General features: G+C 36.6%; 1 protein-coding gene across 7 annotated transcripts in view; it reads right to left on the reverse strand.

Moving 5' to 3' along the window:
• Window positions 1-23,408, reverse strand: part of TAFA5 (TAFA chemokine like family member 5) — a 419,600-nt gene that overhangs the window by 314,424 nt on the left and 81,768 nt on the right. For 6 of the 7 annotated variants that reach the window (XR_009114349.1, XR_009114348.1, XR_009114347.1 and 3 more), the window contains exon 2: window positions 5,938-6,024. The exons of the other annotated variant lie outside the window; for it this stretch is intronic. Coding sequence is in view for 2 of the 6 variants with exons in the window: in XM_058021942.1 (XP_057877925.1) it covers window positions 5,938-6,024 (87 nt within the window). In the remaining 4 variants the exon portion in view is untranslated. The remainder of the gene's footprint in view (window positions 1-5,937; window positions 6,025-23,408) is intronic. 7 annotated transcript variants of the gene reach the window in all.

Raw genomic sequence — 23,408 nt, forward strand, 5'->3', positions numbered from 1 at the left:
CTCAGGCAATAGTCTGTCACCAGCCACTTGAGGTGATTATTCCAGCCCAGTGGTTCTCTCAGCTGGAATGTTTCTTTTGATGCTAAGTTTAACATTTTATTTTGTTGAAATTCACCCAGTTCATCTTTCACATAAGCCTGCAGTAGCATAATAAATCCTTTTCCATTTTGAATCTAACCAGAATATAAGATATATTGAATATATAGGAATGAGTACAGACAATTATATTTCCACCAATTAGTTTTAGCAGCATTTAAGCATTTTTTCCCTCTTCTTTTCTCTGCATACCAATGGCTGGCTGGCATTTCTTTACTTTTGAGCTAGGCACAACTACAGCAGTCCTCAAAATTTTATGCCTGGTCTTCAGCTGATGCTGGGTAACTGCCACTGAAGTAGAAATTAACATCTAAAGAGATGCTATTGATCTCTGGTTTGTGACATGATGCAGCTACCATAGGAATCACAAATACATTTGATTATCTCTTTCCATGAACACCTAAAATTTTCATTTTTTCCCTTGACTTACCAGAGTAGGTGATACTTAATATATCTTTAATATTTTTGACAGATTATATGCTGCTTCCTGTCCTGTCTCCTAGTGGCAGATTCATAAAAGGGGTAGCACAGCATAGTTAATTTAGAATTACCACTGTGTAATCTCCTTGCTAACAGTGCATGTTTACTTAGAACTTTTGACAGTTTAGGGTTTTTTTTTTTAATAATTTTGTTTAATTTTGCTTCTCAGTGGCATTATTTTGCTGTTCATGTCTTCTTCCTACCATCTTACTGGCTTTCCATTCACACATGATTTTCTTCCTCTTTTCTGTTTATAAAGATTTGGGCCAGCAGCTGATGCCACGTAGACAGTTTTCCACTGGGAACTCACTGAACATTCTCCCACACAGCAGTCACCATTTGGCAACAGCTTTTGGCCACTACCAAAAAAGGAGCTAAGTTAGAGGTCCTGTGAGACCACTCTGATCCCTTGAACCCCTGAATTCTCCCAAAACACATATCTGAAATCAGACAGTGCTCCAGCACAGGCACTATGTGTAAGTGTAGTGTGCTAGGTTTGCTCATGGAGGCCCCCAGAGCCCTGGGGCCTGGCCACATTGCTATTCTGTAGTGCTCACACCATCGCTGCCAGGGCGGTTGGTTCCAGGGGAAGGAAAAAAAGGGAAGAAACTCCAGAAATTCACCATTTTGTTCTGTTTCTTCCAAAGCCCCGTCGAGTCTGTGCCACGGCATCAGCGCGAGAAGCAGCCGGGGGAATGGAGCAGCAGAGCCTGAGCTGAGCCCAAGCTGAGCCAAGCCTGGGCTGGGCAGGCAGGAGCTGAGCCAAGCATTGCTGGCCACAGTCAACCCCAGCAGTGCAGAAAGCAGGCAGCATGATGGAGAGGATTTTGGGGGTTTGTCCATCATTGTTTTTCATTGTCTCAGGCTCAGGGATGGGGAATGCTGGCTGTGGAGTGTCCGCCACCTTGCCTTAGTCTCAAGAATAATTGTGAGCTGCTGCCAAGCTGCAGGAACATTCCCCATCTTGTCTTTGTCTCAGCAGCCATGTGGAACTAAACTGAGGTGGTAGTGAACACCCTTTGTGTGCAAAGAACCATCTCTTCCAAATACTTTTGTTATTAATATTGCTGCTGCTACTGTGCATTTCTTAAGCCACTGCTCTTTGCTTTCAGTAAATCGTTGTCTCAACCCACAGTCTGTTTTTCTCCCTCTCTCACCAGATGGGGGCTGGAGAAAGGGGAGTGGCTTATTTGAGGTTTAATTATCAGCAGGTGTTAGGCCACCACATGCAGTCTAACACTGCTACCATATTCCTTCATCCATACTGGATCATCATCCTCACATCTGCCTACCAAGAAATCTCCCCTTATATAAATCAAATCTTTAAGCAGTTCAGTTCTGAAATGTTGCTTTTGTCCTCTCTCATTTTGCTTTATATGCTCCACCTGTTACAGGGAGCACCTCAATTTGCAGAACCTGCTCTGACACATTTAACAGCACAATTATAGATGACTTGGTAACCACCCATTGACTAAAAATAACCTAGCAACTGAAGACACACTTGGGTATTTATACTTAGATATCCCAGAGGAACCCTTCACAGCTCCTGTAGCTGGGGAAAACATATGTATCTCACCAAATGCAGTAGGCTAGGAATCCTCAGGGGTGGGGGCGGAGGGACGTAGGGGAAGTGATAACATTGCACAGCTGAAAGATTTTCCAGACAACACTCTGCCAGCTAATCCAACTCCTATCCAACTAGCTCTGCAATTAAGGTTTCCTACTGAGAACAACGACAGCATTATGACCTGGGGAATTTTCTACATAAAAAACCTCTTTGCATCTGGGATTGAAAAATTTAGAGCCTTAAAATCCAGCTCATACACTGATGGTATTTGCCACCATTACAGATCCTAAGGAACTCTAATGCCAGTATGCATATGAGAAAATACGTGAGCTGTGATGAATGAAGTGCCAATGAGGAGGGAGACCGGCAGCATATCTTCTGTGAAGAATCTGCAGTTCTGAAACTCATTCTTGCCTTCCAAAGTATGGATTATTTTATTTTTTAAATTCAAGATGTACCAAGTTGTCATACAACCTGTTCAGAAAGAAATATTCTGATGTCTTAAGAAAGTCGTGAATTAATTTCTATTATACATTATTACATATGCTATGGCTGCCTGTGGCTAGTTTTATATTTGAGCAGAAGAAGAAACTTGGAATTTAATGGAAAGAACCCTGTGTATCTTAATGGAGAACTTGTATTACTGCACAAGTGTCTGCCCATCCTTTTTCTGCTTCTTGTTTTTTTTCTCGTTTATCTATGGCCTTCATCCATTCCTGTCTTCAGACTGTGCTTTTATTCACCCTAAATAGTTAGCAGACTACAGCAACAAAGAGAACTACTAATCTCAAAGAGAGACTGGACAAGGTCATAAGGACCTTTCTATCTGCCTTCCGTTTTAAGATTATTGTCTTGAAATGAAAATGAAGTTTTCAAGATGAGGTTGGATGGGGCTTTGAACAACATGATGTAGTGAAAGATGTCCCTAACCATGGCAGAGAGCTTGGACTAGTGATCTTTGGAAGTCTCTCCCAACCCAAACCATTCTGTGAGTTTATGATAATTCAGAGAGAGCATCAAACTCTTGAAACTCACAGTTAAGACTGTGCAAGGCATTGGCTCAAACATTCCAATGACTGTAGGGCTATTCACAGAAATCTCAGACTCAGAGGGCTTATCTTGATATTTTTACTTTTTATATATTTTAAGATCATCTGGACTTTTAAACACTTCTTGAATTAAAAGTGTTCAGTCTTATTTTCAGAAAAGGGATTTGTATTTTAACTGTGATGATTAACCACATGAAATTAAGGGAATGTGGTTATGATCCATGTTTCCAGCATCAGTTCTTGAGGGTCTAGCTTAAAAACACACAACTAAAATGCTGCAACATTCAGGGAGTAAGTTCTTAATTGAGAATGAGACCCACAGAGAAAGCCAGGCTGAATACACACAAACTCCATGAGCCGTGTCACAGCAAGCCTTTATAGAATGGCCAAGAGCAGTGTTGCATGGAAAAGTGAATAAGCACACAGATTTGTAATGTCTGCTGTTTTCCTCCATCTTAGTGGAGGGGGAAAATGAAAAAAAACCCAATTCTACAGAAATGAATTCTGCTACACAAACTCATACTCACTGGCAACTTAAGCAATGAACTCTTTGACCTGTAATTTAACTTTAATCAGAGAACCTCCTTTACATTTATTTAGATTTTTACTTTCCACATTTTTCAAAATCTGAACTTTACAAAAATTGATCAGGAGCTGATGTTAGGCCACTTGAATTCTTTTCATTAGCAATTCTTATTGTAGTATGTATAAAAGGGAGCTGCAGCAAAAGTGGTGCATATCCTGAACATCACCAGGCTCCTCCACAGTAAGGTAGAACGGGTTCTGAACATACAGGGAAGAGACAACAACTGACTCTGATATTTGAGCACATTGGGTGATACTACTGAGAGAAGTAATCTTTGGTTGCTATTAAGCTGGTGAAGGGGAAACAAATATTTTTTCAGACAAATGTTAAGTGCAGATGGTTTAAAATTATTCAAAACCTTAAATAAACAGTTAAAATTGTTACATGCACAGAATTAACAATTATTACATTTTACGTATAAATAAAAATGGGTTTACCACTATGGCACTCTTTAACCTAATAATTCTCGTGTTTTCAAGAGATTAGCAGACTATGACATTAAAAGAGAGAATTTTATAAAAGTTTCTTCTGGATCTGTATTCAGGAATAAGTAAAGGTGAAGTGGTTGTTAAATATAAATCTTTAATCTGAGTATAGAAATTTGTTTGTCATTCTGAAATATAAAACAATAATTTTACAAGCCATTCATGTATAATATAGTCCACTTGATAGTAAAGAAAAAGTATTAGTGAAGATCTCTAGCTATTATTAAATGTGGCCAGTTAATACTAAATGGTATAAGACATTTTTTTTTTTCAATTGGAAGAAATTGTATTATTGAAAGGTAATCTCAGGTTTATTACTGGACTCTGTGGAATTAACACACTGTATTTACACCTGGGTAGGATAATGGCAGGAACTGTAGATTAATAGAACTTTCTCTTGCATGCCACAACCTATTCATTATTTGCTTGTCTGTTTGTTTTTGTAGGAAATTTACTTCTATCAGGAGTCCTATAACTTACTGTATTTGAGAAAGTAGCCACTGCGTAGAACCTTTTTCACAAAACCTTTTTCACAAAACCTAAACATACTTTAAGTGCCAAACAACCTCTTTGATTTTGTTTTAAATCATGCTGTTCTAATAGGAAACATTTCTGCATGCTTACATTATTTTGAAATAGAAAGCTTTAATTACATCATGAAACGGAGCATCTTGGATTTTTGGCATTTAACAAAAAACCACTACTAAAATATGACCCCTGGGTCATGGGGCAGTGACAGTGCACAGCCTGAACTAACTTCTGTAAAAATCATGGAGATATTGTAGCTGATTCAGCTGCATTTCAGCCAAAGCATTACAAAGAGCATTATACAAACATTGTAAGAAATAAAACATCCTTCTCTACAGCAGAATATACTCTCTCCTTGGACACTGCTTAACCTTAAACAGAGAAGGAATAGAGTGCCAAGTCCTGGAGGTTTTAGCATCACACCTGTGATGGAATGTCTCAATCATCATCATACTCATTTTCAGGCTTTTAAACAAGAGATAAAAAGCTTTCTCTGATTTCTTAGAGTACACTCAGTGAAAGTCCCACATCAACAGCCTATGAACTCCACAGGTGAAAGTTCACAAGCCCTTAAGTTTTCAGTTGTCTGTACATAAATGAAAGGGGAGATGAGTCATGATAACTAATTGTTCCTGACTGAATAGGGGTGTGCAAGGTAATATATAGATAGTAAGGATGATACAGGCATTACAGCTTGAATTGAGTATAAATCTTAAACTAGCAGATTGGTTAAGACATGCCTGCAGAATCAGCTTTGACCTTAAAGTCACAATAAAAATCTGTCTTATTTACCACACCAGTGTACTAATATACAGGGGAAATAGACATTAGATTAGCATAATATTATACATTGAATGGCTACTATATTTAAAGTAGACCTATCAGAAGTGGGCAATGATGAATTGAAGTTTTTATGCATGAATTACCACATACAGATTAGATACTGTATTAATTTTTTAAAATACTTGTTACCATTTTTTTAAAAGAAAAATATTTATTTTGTTTCATTTAACATTTCAGAGGGAACTGAAGTCTATTCTGTCAGTAAACAACAGAATAATAGGTCAGTAACACAGTTTATAAACTCTGCTCTCAATCCATGCCATAGTGCTTTGAGAATGTGTCAACACTCAGTGATTTCCTTACCCAGCTCAAAAGCATCTTGGAGGCACCCCGGGCAATGTCTCATATACAGCCATTGAGGGTTATCCGCTCCAAAATAGCTGTTATAATCTGAATGGAAGAACCATAAATGATTCAATTGAAATCATGCCTGAAAATGCAAAAGGAAACGAACACAGAACAAGCTATAACATTAGTGGGTCTAACAGTGTGCACACCTGAAGGTCTGGAATTGAAGACTTTGGTGTTTCCCTTGCAGTCATCCTACTCTATGAGAAAGCTAATTCAAGATGCTGAGAACAGTACTTACAAAATTGACCTTTACTGTTGGTTAGAAGAGTTATTTTGCACCATTTCAGATGTAAACAAAAACATCCAGTCACCTCTGACACAACTGAAGCTTGGTAGAGGCTCTCTCCTCACCTTCTTTTCTCTTTGAAAGACTTTAAGTGTTTATATCTCTCCTATGAAGTAGTTATAGTATAGTACATAGCACCTACCTAGTCATAGCCTTCAAAGTAAAACTGTTTTAAATAAAAACATACAGGCTAAATACTGGATCCAAGTGCAGCTTTGTGATTTTTTTTTTTAATTTTATGAAGAAATTTGATTGGAATTCTTTTTTTCCAACAGTAAACTAATTGAATTCTATACTGTCAGACCAGATGGAATTCCCAAAACACATGACAATTGCTTCTATAATCGAGGGACTAGTAAAAAGCAGTATAATTAGTAAAATAATTGTTATGGTTAAAAAGGCCATCTTGGATTTATTTTGAATAACAACTACTTTTTAAATTGTTTTTTCTTTGCCTACACATAATAAATCTTTATTTTCTTCCATTAGGAACCATAAGGTTTTAAAATACTTTGTTTTCAAAATCACTTCAGAGCAATAAATGGGGGGATATAAGAAGCAGGTGTGTGCTTTATGTAGTAAACTGAAATATCAAATAGTATGAGCAAGATAACATCTAATTGTATATTAAGTATCCCCTGAGGGATCAGCAAGGCGATCTGCAAGTAATCAGAAGTTATCTGGTTGAAGTAAACATGTGCAACTGGCATCAATCCTAATGACATTCCAAAGGTATGAAGATCTTTATCAATCATGTCCTATCAAAATGTATAGAATCCCTATACGACCAATGACCTCCTTTTGTGAGAAATAGCTGCAATTTACTTTGCCAAAAGAGAAAGGCCTTACTCTTTCCAGATTATGTACCCTGCTGCTTCTCATACAGAAAAGCATTCTCAAGAAGGCAGTCCTTAAAAAAAAGAGGAATACAGTAACAGTTCCATTACTTCTTACTGTTTTATTTTCTCTTTCCAGGTGTACTACCAAGTATGTGTCATCTTCTTTCTGACAGACACAACATAGAACAAAAATACTTTAACAGAAATTTGAATTTTCCATTGTTAGTGGCGATACTTTTTAATTGGTTGACTGTCAGAACTGAGTTTTGAAAACAGGTATCCTTTCCTTTTAATTTTTTTTCCACACTACAATAATCTTTAGCATCCCATTTATTTTTATGTTATTCATACCATGTCTTAAAGAGGATTAATTTGACACAAAATATAAAATATTTCCTATTTTTTTGAGAAAATAAAAATATTCCTTTGAGTCACAGTTTTCCTGAATATTTTGGTAGATGTTTTAGTGTTGCTGCACTATGACAAAGTATTTTTACAGGAAATTTCTGGTAACAATGGATTTTACTAAAATAATGTTCAATAACCAGAGACATGAATAAACCAAAAATTGAAAAGGTGTTAGAGTGTATAACTACTGAGACAAAATACTGGCCCACTAACAATTGTGAAATGAAGCTTCCTCTCTTGACTTCATTGATAATTTTTTCTCTAATCATGCATCAATTTGAATTACAGAATCTTGAATTCTGATTAAGAATAAGGTCCTGCATTTATGGAAAAACTGAAAGACAAGATGGTACTGAGTGTTTTGCTAAATCCAGAAAATAAGAACACATGGCACTGGGAGCAGCCTGATGGTTGTGAATTCAAGTGAAGATTGGGAGTTGATGCTTGCGGCTCCTTTTGTGGTAAGCTTTTACAAGACTGCAATGGTATATTCTTTTATTTTATACTTCCTCTATCCAGAATAGTGTATATTATGTATGTGTATAATAGAGGACATCAACCCTATTCAATCCCCAATACTCAGAGAGAAAAGGAAAAGAAAAATTACAAAGCTCTTCTCTCTTGCATTGTGAGGAAAGCCTCAACCATAGCAGAATATAATACTCATCTTGAGAAGCATTTACACTGTCACTCTTATGGGAATGTTATTAAAAGCAATTCTATTCACTGCATATTCAAACAACAACAGTGGAGGGATGGACTTCATGGCAAGAAAGCAACCTCATGAACCCCAGCCTGAATGAGGCCTGTTCTTTTGTATGTTTACGTCTTCTATTTAAGTGCAATTAACTGAATTCCTACAGTTCAATACTTTTCAAGACCATGTCAATTCTCTACATTTAATGCAGTAGGAAAGGACATACTATGTGCCCACCATTGGGACATTTACAGAGTCTCTATATCTTCTAATGATAATTTCATAAGCGTTTTTGTTGCACTCAACCACTAATTAGAAAGCTTTGCATGGAAGCACAACAGATATCTGTTTTTCTGAGCATCAAAAGTTGCAGAGCCCTCTTCATTGTCCTTACTGACAGCTCACATTCTTCCAAATCTCTTACTTGTGCAGTGTGTCTGCTGCTACTACTGTCTACAAATAAGAACAAAACAAGCCCTAGTTTGGAAATCTCTCACCAAGTCCTTTCCAAAAGCCTTGGGAATATTGTATACCCTTTTTTGTTCCTTGATGCTTATGTCCTGAGCCCCACATTCAGATTTTAACACTGACCAGCATTCAGCCAGGAAATTTAAAATGAAGTTATAGTGGCTTACCAATTTACCTCCCATGAGCACCTTGTTAGCCTGGTGTAACAGTGTGGTGTGTCTGAAATCACATATGTGAGTGAAGGTTATTTCAGAAAGAAAGGACAGACTGAAAGAACTTTATCCACAAGGAAAAAGTGGAGTAGACATTTGAGCAAACTGTTTAACTTTAAAGGCAATTAGGCAATGAAATTACTTGCCTGAGGAGGTAGTTTAGACAATGTAATGAGAAGTGCTTAAAATAGAATAAACTGTTTGCAAGACAGATACAGATGTAAATAATCCTCCATGTTTTGAGCTAGATGAATCAGGAGAGGTATCTTTTCTATTCAAATGTCTGACTAAAAATGGTATTCTCTTTCTTTGGGAACAGCTTTCCAACTTATGACTGTTTACACCTGTTCTGAATACTAAAGTGAAACTGCACGCCAAAATGCAGTTTAACCTCACTGCATCATTATAAAGTGCATTTATTCATAACAAGCATCTATGAAAAACTTCCAACAAAAAAGTCCTTAGTCAGGGAGATGCACATTGTTGCAAAAATGGATTGTTTCTCTAAGTGCTTATATGGCCTCATTGCTATAGCATCCAAGTGCCTTACAAACATTAATGAATGTATTCTCACAACACCCCTGGGAGATAGAGATAGTATTATTAGCTAATGCACAAAGAGTAGCTTGTCCAAAGTCACACAGAAAGTCTGTGGCACAGCCAAGACTCAAAACTGTGATTTCCTGCCCACTGCTGTAACCGTGACTATATTCTCCTATCCATATACAGCATTTCAAAATTTGTTACATATAACCTCAGATCTTTACACAATAAGCCTTTCTGTTCAGCTGCAGATCCAACCACTGACGTAATAAAGAAAAATAACTTTGTTATCTGGAAGCTTCATTACAGCAACAAATTTGCAGGTTACTCAAACAATGACAGTTATATGGACCATAACTGGTACTGATATATGAGAGCAATGAAAGAGAATTCCCTGATCATCACATTCAGAACAGAAGGCATCATATCCAGAACATGACTTTGATACCTAAATATTTTCCTTCAGATAATGTACATTATACAGAGAAGTCTTGTTTTGAGAACAAAGGGAAGAAAAAAAAAAAAAAAAACCAAAAAGAAAGGCTTGCTGTATTCCCCAAATAGTTTCTTGTGGGTAAACTATTTCTGCAATAAAAGGACACACACTGTATTTCTAGTTGTAATGAGGTCAGATCTGGAGGGACAACTGCAGTAAGTGTATTTACACCTGAATATCAGAGAAGAGAATATGGCATATATTCGATATTATTATCATGTAAATATATGATATTGAGACATGATAGATAGATAGATAGACAGACAGACAGACAGACAGACAGACAGACAGATAGATAGATAGATAGATAGATAGATAGATAGATAGATAGATAGATAGATAGATAGATAGATAGATAGGTTTTGCAGTCATTTAATGGATTCATAGATCTGAACAAATGATAACAGGATTACTCTAAATTAGGAACACAGCAATTTGTCTTTTATTTTGGCAAAGGGGAAGCACAGACATTAAATTTTTTTTCTCAAGTGCCAAACAATTAAAAAAGAGAAAATTGTGGACAACTGCATAAATAATGGAAAATGGTATGATGGTATGGTGGATCACAAAGTGAATAGTGATCCAAAAAATACAGTATTATTGTAACAAAGTGAAATATAATATTGGAATTTATTGGCAGAAACAGAAAACAAGGTAAGTAGTGTCTCCTGAATTTCCAACAACAGCACTTTTCTCAGTTCATGGCTTCATCTTTTAAGAAAGATGCAGATAAATTAGACCTGGTTTTAATTAGAGCTACCAGATAGGAAAGGGGGTATACATTAGATGCTAACTGAAAACTGTTATCTCATCTAATTAGGAAAATTAAATAAATAATGGAGCTGTTTATTATTGATAGTGAATCCACATTTCAACACATGTTTAAGAATAAATTAATCCCATTGGGGTGATCCTAATTCTCATAAGAGGATAGGCTAGACAGTGTCCTCAGATCCACTTGAGCCTAACACATTTGATCACTGTTCAAACAATTATTCAGATCACTTATTGTTCAAAAACTCCTATTGCAGAATCTCCTATCACCTCTCTCCCCATCTCTATTACTTTCTTTTCTTTTCTTTCTTCTTCTTTCCCCCATCAATTGTCTGTCTTTCAGCCCTCCCTCTGTCCTTTCTGTGTGCACTTAAAGTCACACATCCTTATTTGGACTGGAAATTCCTGAGATGTCTGCCTTTAGCAACCTTAGCATGTTAAGGAACATCCTATTCTTAGAGATCAGATATGTGTTCCCTACAGACTACATCAAGGTCTAAATTTAGATAAAATATTCTTTAAGCTGCTCATACTCTCACTACAGGACCAGAAAACTGCAATGCGTTGGTACTTCTGGGTAATTTTTATTATCATTTTTATTACCAAAGTAATAGGAAGATAGACTGTACATTAGCAAAATTATCAGGTTAGAGGAAAAGAGACTCTTGATACTGAAGAGCTTAGGTGCTCAGCTCAGTTGCAGGAATAGTTTCTCATTTTCTCTGGTTCTCCCAAGCACAGGGTCAGATTTTTTTGCCTGTTCACTACCATCACAACTATCTGTTCATGTTTGCACATGCACAAAACTTCCTCTTATTAAACCTGTGGATCATTCTGTTTCATAAAAACCAATGTCAAAGAAAAAAACAATGTGAAAGATAAAAAACTGTCCTGTACCATAAATTTGTCTCCTTTTATTCCTTTTGACACTGTTGACACAGGGATTGGGTAGAGATAAATGGAAGTGCACTCAAATGAAAGGATGATAGGATTCAATAGTTCCTAGTTCCAGGTGAAATGCAGTCGAACAGGAGTGTAGGAACTGTTTCTAACAAAGGACTAAAGGAAGACTTTCCACTTAGAGCACCCTCTTGGAGATATAATCCCCCCTGGGACTATTTCCTAATACTGAAATCAGGCCATGTTATCTGGTTAGAACAGGTTCTTTGCCCTACTTTGTTCCCACATACATAAGCTGACTGGGGAAAACTATTCTGTTATCTGAAATTATACAAAGGCCATAATAGTATCAATAAATGTGTTTTGACTTTTTGAAATAGCAGTCTGCATATCTCCCACTAAGAAGGAGTACAGTCCCCTATACAAAAAATCCATATTCACTGGCACAGAGGTTATTAGAATAGCTATATTTATGTGCAGTTTAGAAGGGACAGTATAAAGGATTGACTAAAAGCTCACATGTCTGGCAAGTCAAGAAGTGCACACATGAAGAAAAATCCTTACTTGATGAGAAAATCAGCCTTTGCCTAGAATGTGCAGGAGCCTGCAGGACGCTTTTCAGACAATCTGGAAAGAAAGACTACAGAAGTTACAGCGGGTACCAGAGAGCCCACTTACAAGATGTTAGCAAGGGCCCTCTGCTGTGAAGTGTGTGGAGTGCCTGGCCAAACACTAATGAAGAAAGCCACAGGAATCCCATACTGGAAACTGAAAGTTAAGCAGTTAAATATGAACATATGGATCTAGGCAAGCTGTAGGAGCCCAAGATAGTGGTGATGGTTTAGACAATAGCACTCGTCATTCCTCACAGGATGATCATATCAATGAGAAGAGTCTCAGAATTGTATCAGTTAAAATGGATGGCTTCACTTAAAATGGACAACTACCATCAACAAAATCAGTGAAGGGAGTCATGATGACTCAGTGAAAAAAACCCCAAACCCATAAAATGTCTCTTGGCATTTGGTCATGATCAGCATTGTGCTAATTTTATCAGGAACTAACAGACTGTCAACAGCATAGAGGGGGGAAGATCTTAGAGAATGGCATGTGAAGCACATTCACTCTTGTGAAAGGTGATACTTTTATTCTTTGTGTTAATAATCTCTGATACAATATGACAATGCTAAAATACAGTCAGAAATTTAGTTGTGGAGTAATGTTCTGTTACTTTTGATTTTGCTTGGTTTATTTTGTGTCAGTGCTTGACTGCTGGAAAACACAGGGCCTTTCTGACTTTCACACAAAAAACAAGGGCCCAATGAGTGAGAAAGGTTTGAGGAATCACTGCTAGCTATCACCTAGAATCTCAAATGAAAACATGATTCTGCTTCATGTAGCTTCATTTCACTTGGTAACAGAGATAATTTCGTCTCATTTTACAGTCTTTGAGTCACAGACTAGTTGAAGTTAGAAGAAACTTCTGGAGATCAGTTAGTCAAATCTCCCTGCTCAGATCAGGGTCAGCTGGGGATACAGGTAACTCAGAATTTTCTGTGAGGATGTAGATCACCAAACCCTGGTGAACATCCTCTTCTAGTGTTCAAACACCCTTAAAATAATAATATTAAAAAATTTAAATTGTATTACAATTTGTGCCCATTTTATCTTGACTCATCATAATAATTTAGTCAAAACTCAACCAAAATGGAAGGAGACTCTTTCTGAGAGAAGGGAGTGACAGAAGCTGTTGCTGTTCAGCTGAGCAGTAGCATGCAATACTAATTAACACATGGGTCTACAGGCCACCATGGCAAAGATGTGTTCCATGAGCTTCCACATCCACAGAAATTTTACTGCAGTCAGCTCCACAAGAATCCTGACAATGAGCAACATGGATAATGTTTTCTTGCTCCAAATCTTTATCTAGAATTTATGTTATTTGATAAGGACAACAATGACACCTACTTGGTGGTCTATTTCTAAGAAATAGAAATTTGCAAAACACCAACAAAAGTTAGAGCTAAGGCAGCTTACAGTATTTATTGCTAAAACAAAGTTTAAAGGAACATTTTAAAATGCATGCATATAGCATATAAAAATGAAAATATTAATAGGATTTTCAAACTTTGCTCAAATTATCAGAGATTAAATTCTTAATGACTGAGTAAAGAGGTTAAGGAAAATAAGAGTAAAGTGTTAATTGCATCTTTAAAATTCTGCTGATTTTATTTTGTTTAATTAAAGATTAATAGTTTGAACTCTTCCTCAATAATGAGTAAGATAACGGTAAAATCACATTCCAGACATTACAAAAAGAGGTATTGCAGGGAAGCTGAGAGACAATATCACATCATGCTTTTTTTATTTTTTTTTTTAACAAAATAAAGGGAAAAAGAAGATACATAAATAACAAAGCCCCAGTACCCAATATCTTGGTTTGCTTTCTCCTAAGCAATAAAGCAGATTCATTTCGAGCAAGGACTTAATCACAACCCTCCTAAATGTTTCCATGATCCTAGAATGTAGCGCGTTCCATAAAGAAGAACCTACAAAGAATTGTTTATAATCAATTATATTTATGATAAAAGGACTTTCAAAAACTCTTCTCTGATAATTTCAATATAATTAATGTATTCTAATGCCTTCTATGCCCCCTGCCCTGTCCTCCTGCTGCAGCGCTGCTGCCTCGCCCTGCCATGAGCTGTCCCTTCAGCACCACAACCACCACAGCAGCTGCTCAACGACTCAAAGCCTTCCAATCAACTCCATCAGTTAATTGTCTCGTGAAAGAAGAGTGCTGCCATCCTATTCAGACTCTAGGGATATGTGTTTAAGAGACATAAATCAAACTATTCAAATTGAGTTCTGAATTATGCATATGTAAAATTAGTCATTTAGAAGAAACTATAAACACTGGTAATTTTATAAACCAGTACTTGTAGAAAAGACAAAGAAATTCCTTCAAAACTATATATTTGATAAATATATATGTGCTTGAAAATCCTGTCAGAATTTCAAAGCAAGAAATAATTTCTTCTCAACAACTAAGCATGCATAATAGAATTCCTAAACAGCCAACTAATTTTACTAAATCCCACTTTATAAAACTTCATTTTTTATATGGGTAATAAGTGTATATTTTCTTTCCAAAACACTTGAGTGTCTATATGATACAAAATTCCTTCTCTGTAAGCACTAAAAAGATCATATGAAACAATGTATTTTGTGTTTGTTAGTCAATAGAAAAAATGGAAAAAAATCTGCGACTGCAACCTATGCATATACATGACAAGATTACATTAAAAGTCCAGGTTTAAAACCAGCAGTAAATGCATTAAACTCTAGAGAGACTATTTAAATTGTCACAAAGTTATTGTCTTCTACAATATGTTTATATCTATAAATGCACTTGCAAATTTCAGATGTAACTCAATGTCCTGGGTTCAGCTAGGGTGTAGTTCATTTCTTCTCAGTACCCGTTACAGTGCTGCATTTCAGGTTCAGAATGAGAATGGCGATCATAGCACACAGAAGTTTTGTTTTTCTGAGAAGCTGTGTTTATCCTTAGTCAAAGACTTCTTTTTCCTATTCTCATGCTTATGCAGTGAGTACAGCAGAAACTGGCTGGGAGCATGGCTGGGACAGGTGACCCAAAGAGACCAAAGGGTTATTCCATACCAGAGAACATCACGTCCATTATATAACCTGGAAGAGTTACTCAGAAGGGGAGTCCAACCTGGGTTCAGGAAGGAAGGTCTGGAATCTGTCAGCAGGTGGTGAGCAATTGCATTGTGCATCACTTGGTTGGTTGGTTGGTTGTGGTTTTTTTCTTCTTTTTACTATAATTCTTCTTATTATTTACCATTATCATTATTTTTTACTGTATTTTCAATTATTAAAGTGTTCTTACCTCAATGTAAAAGTTTTACTTCAATTCTCCTCCCCATCAAGGGAGGGGGTTTGAGGTTTGAGAATGTGGCTGTGTGGTTGTTTATCTCCAGCTGGGCTTAAAACAACAGTCCTTTTTGGCACCCACTGTGAGGCTCAAAGGGTTGAGATAAGGACAGATCTGACCAGGGGAGGTTAAAAGAAAATTAATAGGAACATTCATTGCATTTGTTTAACAGTTGCTAGTTACAATGTGGATGTATTTGCTCTCCTGTTTGTGGCTTTTTGTGTGTATTATACCAGTAATACACTCCTTGCAGTGCATGTTCTCAGTGGTGGATTTCATAGGGTTAGCTAATGGTGTGACAGTGCTGCTGGCTGGGACACCAGTCTGGCGTCTGCATCCAGGAATGCAGGCACTCTGTGCTTTGGGAGCCATCTCCTGGGAATGATTAACAGCCACATCTTTGTTGTTTCCTCTGCAGAGGAACAATCTGTTGGGAAGACACCTTCTTAATTTTTTTCTCCCCTCTTTTTTTCCTCTCTTGTCCTGCAGGCTGATTACAGTAGTTCAGAATTTTAATGATTTTGGATATCCTTTGACTACCCTTAAAACCAAATTGCTTTGTTTTGTTATTTTTTTGTTAGGAGCATGTTGTTCTGTATGGTTCAGTTCTTCTTTAAGGTCATAAAAATAACTAAGATTATTATCCAGAGGTCTGCTGAAAAGCTGGATATTTCAGAGTTGTGGGGTGTGTGGGATTGTATGGAGAAGTACCCAGGGCAGTTGGTACCTCCAACATGTTTGCACCTGACCTCTGAATAAGTCCAGAAGCCAGAAAAATGAGTAAATTTTTTTTAAAGTGTCCTGGCACCTGGCACTCCAAAGAGAATCCAAATCACTGCCATGTGTTGGGGCCTGGCCCAGGTTTATTGAGCCATAGTCAACACTCAGCTCAGTACCTGCAGGAGAAAAAGAAGTTCTCTAAATCTGACAATGAGACAACAACAGGCCCTGCAGCTGTTCCAGCCACTATGACAGACACTGTGGCTGCAGTGTAATAGTTAAGAATTTACATTTGCTCCTTTTTGATGTAATGGGGAGATTTTCCGTGCTGGAAAGTTCAGAACTCCACCTTGTGGTGGTAATTTTAACTGTAAGTTGAAAACTGGGGAGATGGAAAGGAATACTGAGATGCAACCAAAAAAGCAGGAGAACTTCAGGTTTGAACTACAGTGAATAAATTCTGTTAAGGTTTAGTTGAAGAACCTTTCAAATTCACTTAAACTGTGGGGCAAAGAAACACTGTATAAGGATGTCTTTATTTGGGAAAAAAAAAATTACAGAACATTACAACGTGTAATATTCACTGTGGAGATAGGCTTTCATCACTGCTCTGCTCCTTCTGTCAAGACAAATGCCTGAAGCTAGCAACAAATGCCAAGCATTCTGCTGGACTTGAATTGTTTAAGGAAATCCAGACTGACCATCTCCCACCACAGACTGCAATAAATACCTGATAATCAACAACATAAATTCCATCACTCTATGTTTCTATATGAAAAGCTAATAATCTACTAGCAAAAGATCCATGATTTTAATTTCTAAAACAATATCTAAGTACATTTAGAATTTTCCCCCAAATTAAAACAAATTGGTCATAACATCAGTCTGATGTACAGAAGCTGAAACATTCATATGCTTATATTAACAAAAAGTTCCAGGCACTACCATTTTAATCAGAGTGTTGTGGTTTCATTTTTCATTATCCTGCAGAAAAAGAGGTTTAAGGGTGACAAGTTGGCCAAGCAAGTAACTATTCCAAATTCATAGAATGCCACTGATGCTCTGATTTATCTGTTTATTTTTGGTGAGAGCACAATGCATTTTGAGGATCCCTGTTTCCTTTTATTATACTGCTGACTTGTAACTGAGAATCATATATCTACTGCTGATGTATCTTCGTAGAAAGCATAAAGTGAATTATCAAAGTTATTTAAAAAAAACACCAAAAATGCTACTAATTTATAGTAAAAATACTTGTTTGGCGTCTTTGTTTGTTTGTTTACACTGTTAAACTAATTATTTTACTTGGAAAAATCATTACCATGCCACAGGAAGTCTTTTCCTGGGGAAGAGGCCAATTCTTGTACATCTTCAGTCACAGAAATGAATAAGGTAAAAAACCCAGAGTGTTAACTGCCAGCAATCCACAGCTGCTCAGTGTAAGTAACAAACCCTAATTCCTGGTCAGATATTCCTTTTTTACTGGAAGTATCAATTTGTTGCAAGAGATTTGAATAGCTTTACATATCATCACATACAAACACAAGAAGACATCATCAATTTGTCCTTTGTACTCCCTTCTATGCCATCAGGAGTCCCCTGCAGAAGTAGGGTGCTGATAGCAAAGTAAAGACACGTTTTGCCAACTCTCCCAGGCACATGGTGTGATTCTTGGGGCCCTCTGCTCAGGGCCAGGTCTCGATGGTCCTGATGGTTCCTTCCAACTCAGCATATTCTATGATTATATTCTATGATTCTATGCTAATCTTCTTAGAAAGGACATTAGAAATAGTCTTAGAAATGTATTCCTGTGTTTACTGTACACCAGAGAACACTGTGCCTCAACAGCTCACACTAAAAGCATGTCTGCATAGAAGCACTGTGTACCCCTGACTTGCTAGTATTTCAGAAAACCATTGTGTAAAGCTTAAAAAACAAAGACCAAGCCTATTCAACAAATAAATGAGTTCATATCTGACTCTGGAGTATACCCTCATGGACCACCACCAGGCTCTTAAAATTATTCCATAACTATAAACAAATCTGCATCATCCTAATACACAAGACATACCCACTGGTACATTTCTATCCTGACATGAAACTAGTAGCAAAAGCAATAAATAGCTTATATTCAGGGGTTGCAGACAACTATAAACATTTAGACCATGATAGTATAAAATATTTACCCACCAGAAGAGAATAAAATCTACAATGCTCCTATAAAAATACTAAGATTTCATTAATTTTTAGCATGGTAGCCTCTTAATGAACTGTTGCTACCATTATTCTGTGCTATACAAAGAAATCAGAATAAAGGCCTGCCAAACTTATGTGTGCAATTGCAGCAGAACTCTGTAAGAAAATAAATGTTTTAGTAGAAGAAATGAAATACTTTTTTTATCTTCCTTTGGTTCCTATACTGATCAATGTACCCTGCTGTGGAGGGATAGACTGTAAGAAAGAGTGCAGAAGGCAGTCTCACCCCTGAGGAGTTGCAGCTGTACCAATCACCAAAGATTAGGAACAGGCTGCCCTTAACAGGCCACAGCTGTGTCCAATAAGGATGAGGGATATAAAAGAGTAGCTTAGCTGGTGGAGAAGAGATGTTGGAGTTGGTTGGCTGTGCTGTGAAGAAGAAGGAGTCAGTGTTGCAAGGATCTGCCCATGAGAAACCACTGAGGGTGTATGGAACTTTTGCAATAAGATGACAACATGCTACCTTGAGGCACCTGAATTAAAATTGAGCTCATTGTACGAATTATTGGAGTATAATAGATATTAGCCAGAACAGAGAAGCAAAAAAGCACATAATACCAAGACTTCTCCAAAACCCAAACATCTAAATTTGCAGATTTATGTACCTCAGTCACCAGGGAAATAAGAGGTTTCCTAGATCTTCTTTCAGTCTTATCTTTTCCCTCAGGTTCCTACTCCCAACCTGCCCACAGAGATATCCTCGCTTTAGAAAAATAGGCAGGCATTTCATTTGGAATTTCTCTCTCTTATTTTCAGGATTTCCACGTTCAAAATTCACCAGATACCCATATAACTTTTCTACTTTTTATGCTCATTCCCTCTGGAAGTAGAGGACAGCAAGTAAAGCCCTATACTTGGTTATTATCTTCTTGGGTCTGATGGCTTCCCATAGCTTGTAAATGTATTATTTTTGTTATGGTATTTCAAATGTCCACTTTTAAGGATGGTTTATGTATGCACTCTGTCTGTGACAGCACTTAATGTTTTATTACAACTTTTATGATACAATGAGTTTTAGAGAGGGAAGCTATTGGCAATAACTTAGGGTCAATTTCTAAGTGAGAAATTGTTTTCTGGAAGAATCTCAGCCTATATGCCTTTCTCACAGCCAAATTCCTACATGATACAATTATCAGAGTCCATGTAAAGTACTTGTTTTCATTGGTGTTAATTTGCAACAATTTCTACACCTTTTTTTTTTTTTTTTTTTTTCTTTTTTAGCTCTTCAGGGATTCCACTCATCTGCCAAGAGCCAAGGAGCTCAGCTGAGCAGTGTCTTGGCACCTTCTCCTGCACTGATTCCCCCAAGTATTTCCCTGCCCTGAGACTACCACTTGCTGATTGCAAGATTCTGCCTTTGGTGTCTCTGTTCTTTGTGAAGCCACCATTTGTGCCTTGCTCGGCACCATTAGTCAGTGTTGTTGGCAATCCCTCACATTAGGAAAAAATACAGAAGTAGTCCAAGGAAATATACTTTACAGAAGAAATTCCACTGAAAAATGAAATCAAACCCATTAAAATCTAAACAAAGTTCTGTAAGCAGAATTTTTGGTTTTTGTTGAAATTTGCTGAACAAAAGAAATTAAGAAATTCTAAAAAGCATATGTATAAAGAAAGAATTTTAATTAGACATGTAAGAAATCCCACACAGTGTTTATGATGAAGTGCACACTACTTTCCCTTCTACATTTTTAGAAAAAAAAAAACTGTATGACTTTCTCAATAATCTTAAATTGCATTTCCTGTGAAAGTTTTTAAGTAGTATCTGTTTCAAAATCTGTATATTCTTTTGTGAACTACCAACAACAAAGCCAGCCAACAACTTAGAACAATTAATTATGTAAACACATTGATTATTTGCATACAGTATTTAACATTCTCAGGTAGTCAGAACTGTTCGTAGTCATGAGAATTTAAGTCCAACTTTTGCAATTCAATATTTGTAAGGATATTCATGCAAAATACTTGTGGCACTGTGTATATGACTTTCATTTTCCAGACACCAATTTTTTTGTCCAATTTATCAAATATTTCTGATATATATGGCTACAGCCACAGGCACCTTTCCCTTCTGTGAAAAAATACAGGCAATAAAGCACAGCAATACATTAGAGTACTATTCCTAAAGCAGCTTCATTCAAACTCAGATACTTTTCCCTTTAAAATATGTTATCTCATCAAATCAACTTCTCACTTGGGTATGATCTCATTTCCAAGAAGCAGTAAGTATGCCTGCTTGTGGAGGACAACTTTAAAATTACTTATAGTGTAGAATGGCTTTATTTAGACTTAAACGAGCAACCACAGAAACCAACACACAGGTTAATTATGGCTACATTTTAAAAAGTATTTCTGAATTTTATATATATATTATATAGGAATACATCAGGAGAATTTCTTTTACAAAAATTTCAAGTTTCTTTGAAGCCAAATTACATACCAACTGAATAAAGATATGTTGCTAATACTTGCAATAATAATACTTGCTAATTTAGTAGTTTAATGTTGAAAAAAGAAAACAATATTTTGTTTTAGATATTGTAGCTTGATTGCAAATAGCAGAGTTTATGATTAAAAGCTTTGATACAAAATCTGGTTTAATCTTACTATCTATGGTTTCTGATATGTGTTATAGATAGATGAACTGTAGTATATTTTTAAAGAAAAGTAAACCTGTAAAAAAATTCTTTCTCTTCTTCTTAATTATTTGATTAAACGAATAGAATTTATGTGGAAAAAAAGGTGCCAATTCTAAAGGTTATGCTTTCTTTTTTGGTAGAAAATTCCTAGGCATAGTACCAAGTAGCCAAATATAATGCATAACAAACCTTTTTATTTCCAGGAAAGGAGGAGGAGGTACCGGAAAAGGTCATTTGAAAATGTCATGGGAAAGTGTAGTACCAACTGCAGCATTTATAGTAATTACCAAGGAAATGAAAATAAAAATAAAAATCAGTCCTTCTCAAACATTTATAATATTCCAGGTGAAAAAGTGAATGTACTTCTGAAAAGTTGTTTTTGGACACTAAACAAATTTTTGCCTTTTTTTCAATTTTCATCACTACTCAATTATTCCTGACTTCAAGATGTCAAAGATTTGTTCACTGCATTTTTTTAAAGTTCCCAGTGCTGCAGTAAAAATAATTAGACATAAACCCCCCACAATACTCTGCAGGGTAGCTGTCATCAGACGATTGTGAAGGCACAATATAAGCACGACAACTGTTTCCAATTCGGTGCATGGCTCAAAGCAGATACAAACATTCCATTTGTGGTTGTTGGCAAGGGAAGGGTAAGAGATACTAGCAAACACCTACTGCTGTTAGCAGTGTTCCAAACCAGAATTCTGCACAAGAAAATGCTACAATTCTCTTTGAAAATACAAAATCCAAAGGAAATCACTCTAATAGAAAACAATACTTGCTCAGAAAATGCATGTGAACATACATATGGGCTTATAAAAAGTTAATAAATAATGCTTTGCTCACATTTCAATAATTTTTAAAAACTCAAAGTGTTCCATGCTGCTTTAATAGCAGTGGTACTGCGTTGGTGTCCAACAGCCACTATGTAAAATCTCTACTACAAAAGCACAGCATTAAGGTGTAGAGTTTTGTACACCAGTGAACTAACAATATGTGACAACATGAGCAATAATGGAATGTAACTTCTCTGCCTTTACATGCCCTTTACATATTCACATGACTTAGAAGAGCACTTCAATGGAAAGAAACCAACCAACCAAAAACCAACTAAACTTTAGGAGGATAATCCTAATTCACATTTTTAGGTAAGAAATCAAAGGAAACTCAAATTTCTCCCAATATACAGCCCTCAACCATCTGGCTGAATTAGAGGAAGACACTTGAGGTTTTCATATCTTAAAAGGGGAAGTGGCAGGTTCACTCTAAGAGCGCTAAAGAAAGAAATCCTACCGAGCCCTGAGTGATAGAGCCCAGTATATAATGTCTTCCAAGAAAGTCATACAAATAGGGTGATATGGGAAGTGTCCCCAACTCCTAGGACAGTACCAGAATATCTCTAGCATAGGTTACAACACTACAAATAGTGCTAATTGAAAGTTTTCTGATGCACATTTCTTGCTATTAGCCTAGAGGCTCAAACACTGGTAGCTGGTATTATTGTAAGGCTTAGTCACTAAGTCCATAGCAACAATGATATGCAGGAACATTCATCATGTAAATGGCAGCTAGGCAAATATCAGCACTTTTTAAAAGCAGCCTCTGATTATACCATAAATTCTATATCCCATCAATTTATAACCCGGAAAGAAAGAAAAAAATAAAAGAAAATATCATGAAAAGTTATTTAGGGAGTATCAAATGAAGCTACAAGAACTTGGGGGTTTCAAATAAAGCTAGCAGCAGTCATGCTCTAGGATAACAAAAGTACATGATTCTCAAAACAAACACCTTGTGATGTTGTGGATTCAAGAGAAGACAGGGTAAGTATGGAGAAGAAATTTCAGCTGACAGTAATGTCAGAAATCACATCACAGTCAGAAAAAACACCTAATATGGGAAAAACTGAAATAGATGTATATATGACATACCATATATGCTTGTCCTGTTTTCAGTCCCCTTGAATACCAACAAATGAGTGTTGTTGGAGATGGGAGGAGATGGACAATTGAGCTGAACTCATGTGGTCATTTTCAGGTTCTTGCAGTCTTGCTTAAAATATTCCAGTTTCTTTGCCATAAATAAGCGAATGAAACAAACCCCCACATTTTCCTAAACATTTTACACTTACGTTGTGGTTTATGACCATCTGGCAACCAAGCCCCACACAGCCAGCCTCTTGCTTACTCTCCCACCAGAGGGATGGGGGAGGGAATTGGTAAGG

This window comes from Melospiza georgiana, chromosome 4 (assembly GCF_028018845.1).
Source record: "Melospiza georgiana isolate bMelGeo1 chromosome 4, bMelGeo1.pri, whole genome shotgun sequence".
Taxonomy (NCBI): Eukaryota; Metazoa; Chordata; class Aves; order Passeriformes; family Passerellidae; genus Melospiza; species Melospiza georgiana.